Here is a 5,353-nt window from a genome sequence, read left to right as displayed (position 1 = left end):
TCACTGTTTCTCTTGCCCTTTCTAAAGTTACCTGTCCATGGTACAGCTCTAAATAAGAATACTTTAGGCTCAAGTTCTCAATTGATCATCCTTAATAATCCAGCAATTAAAAACTCAGACAACTTACATTCTGTAAAGAACAAACAGCAATACACTCCCAAGTGACTTGATCAGTTGCAAGATCCAGGGGTACAAATGCGTAACATTAGGGAAAAACTAGCAACTTCATAAAATTACCAAAAAATCATCAAAACATAGATTATTCATAAACTTTTATTGTAAGAACTACTTTTTGAGAAAATATTTGATGTTATCTGTTAAATTATCCTCATTACTTAATACCCAGAATGCATAGCAGGCGTGGTCATATATTCTATTTACACATTTGCAGGCTTAAATTCACGATTCTGTTTAGAAATAACACAGTTTTATTTACATAACTAAAAAGAAGACATAATTTCCTCATGCTGGTTGGGTAAAAGCTGGAATAATACATTTCTACGCCTATTTAATTTCTTGAGTTCTCCACAGATAGTCCTGACAGTGTTTGCATACACAATAGCTTGTTTATTGTCAAGCTTGTAGGTCATGTCTATAATATTGTCCCTTAGGAAAAAGTTACCCTTGAAGACAAAGGAACCTTTCTGATAAGCAGCACTATAGTCATCAACTTCATCTTCACCCAAAATTATGGCACCACTGCTTGTAACTTTGAAGAGGTAGTAATCATATATGGCGTCATCAGCTGCTGCAATGGCGACAGTACTTCCTTCTTCAACAAGATCAGTGAGTGCATTGACTGTTTTACTGACATTGACTGAGTCTTGATTCTGCCTTGTGACTGCAACATCTCCTTCTCTTGACATCTCAACCTCTCTCCACTTATCAACATACTCCTCATTTTCACAGTCCATGTCAGTTAAACAACCAATGCACATACAGCTTCTTAGCCTTGTCTTCACCTTACATTGCTGAGAAGTTGTTTTTACAGAGTGGATTTTTCTAATCCCTTTTAGCTCTTTAAAAGTGCGGCCAATTCTGTTTCTGTCAACAGCTCCTTCTCCATTTAGTGGAATGTAGAAGTATACTCTCTTGTTTAAGGTGGTTTTGCTGTTGGTTGAAGATGGCAAAGAGAACTTGTCCTTCAGATACTCATAGAGCTCCTTTGCAGACTTGATGGATGCTTCTCTTCGAATCACAGCAAGAGTAGCACGTTGTTTGACATTAGCACCTGCTGCATCTTGCTCTCCTTTTGCATGAGAGGTTTCAAAGAAATGCCGGTCCACCTGACACCCAAAGTCAGACAAAGAACATGACAAATCACCAAAAGTGTGCTTAGATTTGTATTGTCCAGCACACCCATCAGTGAATTCATGAACTTTGTCTACTTTCACTTTGACCTCATTCCTAAGGTACGTCAGTATTAGGCCTTGGGTGTGGTGTACAAAATGGTAGTCTTGAGTGTTGTCTTCTGAAAGGGCAAAGATGTGCTCTTTGATGAGGACAGGGTCTTGTTCTGTACTTGCTTTGCCATCAATGTCAATATCAGCATGGCGATAGACAATTGACACATGAATGCTGACTTTCACAGGATCGAAATACTCTGATTGAATTTCATCTTGTGATCTGCAAGTGTAATTCTCAGAAAAATCATGCACACAGATGATATGGTTGAGAGGCAGGTTTGTCATTAAATGATCAAACTGTTCTTTTTGCCATTTGGCCATAAATGAATGGTAGGGATAATCTTTCAGGAGTTGCTGGAAATAGTCAAACATCTCTTTGACAGGAGTTTCTTTTTGGACCAAGTGGATTTTCCTTTTTTCCTCGCCATTGTTATCTTTGTACGTTATGTATTCATATCGTTTCCACTTGACTTCAGTTTCAGACATTTCTTCAGCTGCTGTCTTGAAGTTCTTCACCCCACACTTGTCACAGCTCCTTGTCAGGCAGTCTAGAGAGGAATAGCTGGAGTCTTCTGGCTTTTCACACAATGTGGATTCCACAGCTTCAGTGAGAAAATTAAAGGCTTGAACTTCATTATTTTGTATGGATTTTCGATATTTCATGCAAGAATCAAATACAATTTTGCATTCTACATGCTTCCTACACAAGCAAGATTGTCTATCTCTCTCTCTAGCTCCAGTAACAAAGAAAGGCTTCAACTGCTCAAATCTTCGTTGTTTCACTTTTATGTCGGGATGTAGCTCCTGGAATTCTTTGAAACACTCTGTTTGAGTCTTTTCAAGGATATGCTTTGTCTCTTTTGGATCCAGTGGGTCGACTTGCTTGTAGGGTCCAAAAATCGTAGATAACACGCTTATCTTCTTCTTTAATCGCGTCACACCTGACATTTCTTTTTGTGCTCAACCAGCAGGCCTCATCACCCTTCAAAACTCTTTCTCTATGTTTGATAGCTTTGGACACCTGGCTTCTTTTTACTCCCATCATCTTGGCAATCCGTGTTTGGTGCTTGTTTTTTTTGACAGAAGATCCAAAAGCCAAAGAGCGCGTACAGTTATAAGCTGCTCTTTCATCAGTCGACTTAGCTTTTTTGACTTTGGACAATCCTTCTGCCAAATCTTCTACCAAACACTCCATTGCTTCGATATTTTGTTGCTCCTCAACTGGTCTCACGAACTTCTTTTTTTCAAGAATCTTCCTTGTGCGAGGAGTACTTGCAAGGTTTTGAAGAATTTCAGCCTTTTTTGCGGGGGTTTGAGGTAAGGCAGGGGACACCTTGTCCTTTGCACGTTTTTTTGCCATCCTTGAACTAAAAGCTGGTGTGGTGATGTTGACTTCAGGTTTCGGTTGCGCAAATGATGACTCTTTTCTATTCTGACGAAGTTTTCGAACCCTTTCTCGAGTTTGCTGTCGCTTTTTCTCTTCCCTCTCTTTTTCTCTTTGCTTCAAAACCTTCTTCTTGGTAGCTGATGCAGCATTCCGCTCACGGTTGGCTCTTTTGTCATCAGCCTTTTGTGCAGATGTGCGTGTTTTCACTGCGGCGACTGTCGCGTTTTTTTTCTTGCTTCGAAGCAAGCGCATTCTTTCTCTTGCTTTTTGTGCAAGAACTTCTTTGTTTCTTTCATAGTATTCCCTTTGTTGTTTAAGCTTTTTTTCTTCTTTTTCTTTTCTCCATTGATCAGCAGAATATTTTTTGTTTTCCATTGAATATTTCGCAAGCGAAGCGTGTAAATTCTCGACGGAAGAAGTCACGCTAGGGAAGTCACGTTCTCTAGTAATTTCCAGTCTCAAACGATCGTTTGTTCATGGGTGTATATCAATTAATTGTTGTATACCCCCTCTAGATGTAATGTACAAGGTTGTTGTAAGCGAGGAAGAAGCGAAGTTTAGATGCGAAGATTTCTAAAACTGCCACTATTTTGCGCGTGTAAACTGATACACCAATGCAAACAATACTGTTCCAAGATCGAATATGTTCGCGATTCAAAAAAGACATAAATTTAGATGTTAAATTGAGTTAGATTCGTGAACATTTGGTACCGATAGAAAGTTTAGAATTTGAGAATGACAGATCTGCTAGTTGAAGAGCAATTTCATTTTAAGCGCGGCTATCACAGACCTTTTTGGAGATGAGGATAAATAATTTTAAGGTAAATTTTCTATGCATTTTATGTGTTCGCGATTCAGACTTTTTGGATTTTTTACGCTGTCTTTGAATTAAATGGAATAAAAATTTGTATACAGAAAATAAATCATCTGAGAATTATTGTATGTATTTTTTTAAACTGATTTGAGCTTTTTTTGCGACAAAATCTTGGTGACTATGAAGTATAGTACAATATTGTATAAACAGCGTTACATGTTCGGTCGCCGAGAAAATTGTTTCGTAGCGCGAATATTACAATTCAGTGTTCCAATTTTAACTATTTTATTGAAAAGTCTATGTTTCTAGTGTATTTCTAAGTCAAAATTATTTTGAAATTTTAAATTTTTAAGTAAGAAATTTTTGAATATGTTTGATGCTTTGTCAGATTATGTTACGCGTTACATAAGAATTCGCCTCACTTTTCTGAATACTAAAATCCATAAAAAAATAAATTCTTCCTCTATTACCACGATTTTTGGTTTAATACAAAGAGGTTAACTATATCTAACAGGATATATAAGTTTTAAAGTGTTTTGTTTGAAATATATATTTTTTTGCTCAATATGGTTTTCGTAAACATGCTTTGCCACCCTGGATCGTGCTACTGATCCTTATAAATCACCTCATAGTGAACTTGCACAGACACTGTCGGTGGAGTATTGTTAGCTTGGTTTATGGACCTGTGGCTCTTCACACCTCCTTTTATGGGCCTGGCAAAGTTATCAAATTTGCTCCCCCTTCAATTTCAGTGGAATTAAAATATATGGGAATAAGTAATTAATAAATCATCATCTGTTACACCATTTCATCCTTAAATTGAACCAACATTTCCTAAACTTGAGAATCACTTTAAGAATCTTTGTCTTTCTTTTTTTTTCTTTTCGATGTTGTCCACCTCAACTTTGTTTCTCTGAGAGATAGCTGCCTCAAACAGACCTTCTCTAACAGCTCTACTGTATTCTCTGGCTCAAGGTCCTAAGGTGTCATACCATCATACCAATATTGAATACCAAATACCAGATTGACAGTATTTTCTTCCATGCTTGACTTTATTCTTATAATTTGTATGGCATAACAAGGAGGTTACATTTTACATGACAGCACTGGAGATCCAACTTACCCATCTATCATGACCATGCACAGCTTGACACAAGATAAGCTGATGTAGACATTCTATATCATGCTAAATAGTTACAAATTACACCATGAAAAGTATTTTAAAAGATTTAAAAAAATTAATGAATATTGAATATAGGATAATGATCACCTCTGTAATAAGAATACTACATAAATCCGTAAAAAGTAACTATATAGGTTAAAGTAAACAAAGTTATAACTGTGTTTGTTTCTATGGAACTGCATCCAAAAGAACAAATAGTTCCACATGCATATGTATTTTGGGCAAGTATGTGTTCCAGAAAATTGGTGCTTGTGAAAAAATTATCAATATAAAAGGTGGTGGTTCTCTTTCAGAGTTTGAAAAGTGTGAATAGTAGGTCAGTTCTTCTGGGTGGTTCTCCACCAATATGTTGCGAATGCCTGCATTTCTAATGAAGGGGTCCTAATACCAGGGTATGGCAATTCCTGAAACTTTGTTAAGCCTTTAAAAATGAAAATGCTGAAGTACGCTTTCATCTTTCTTTTCATTCTGTCCCTCCACTTTCCAGGATGCAGCGTATTGGCTAGCTTCTCATGAGCATACATAAATATATCTTTTTTTTGCATCACAATTTTGTCATTAAC

At 36.8% G+C, this 5,353-nt stretch overlaps 2 protein-coding genes across 2 annotated transcripts; both read right to left on the bottom strand.

The window, feature by feature from the left end:
* Positions 1-257: 257 nt before the first annotated feature.
* On the bottom strand, positions 258-2,183 carry LOC136277867 (uncharacterized). Its single transcript, XM_066160644.1, has one exon. It carries the CDS (start codon positions 2,067-2,069, stop codon positions 441-443), a length of 1,629 nt encoding a protein of 542 aa, XP_066016741.1. The 5' UTR covers positions 2,070-2,183; the 3' UTR covers positions 258-440.
* Positions 2,184-2,244: 61 nt separating this feature from the next.
* On the bottom strand, positions 2,245-3,168 carry LOC136277611 (caldesmon-like). Its single transcript, XM_066159985.1, has one exon. It carries the CDS (start codon positions 3,166-3,168, stop codon positions 2,245-2,247), a length of 924 nt encoding a protein of 307 aa, XP_066016082.1.
* Positions 3,169-5,353: the final 2,185 nt, after the last annotated feature.

The sequence above is a fragment of the Pocillopora verrucosa genome, chromosome 13 (assembly GCF_036669915.1).
Source record: "Pocillopora verrucosa isolate sample1 chromosome 13, ASM3666991v2, whole genome shotgun sequence".
Classification (NCBI taxonomy): Eukaryota; Metazoa; Cnidaria; class Anthozoa; order Scleractinia; family Pocilloporidae; genus Pocillopora; species Pocillopora verrucosa.
This window is presented reverse-complemented; position numbering and strand designations above follow the sequence as displayed.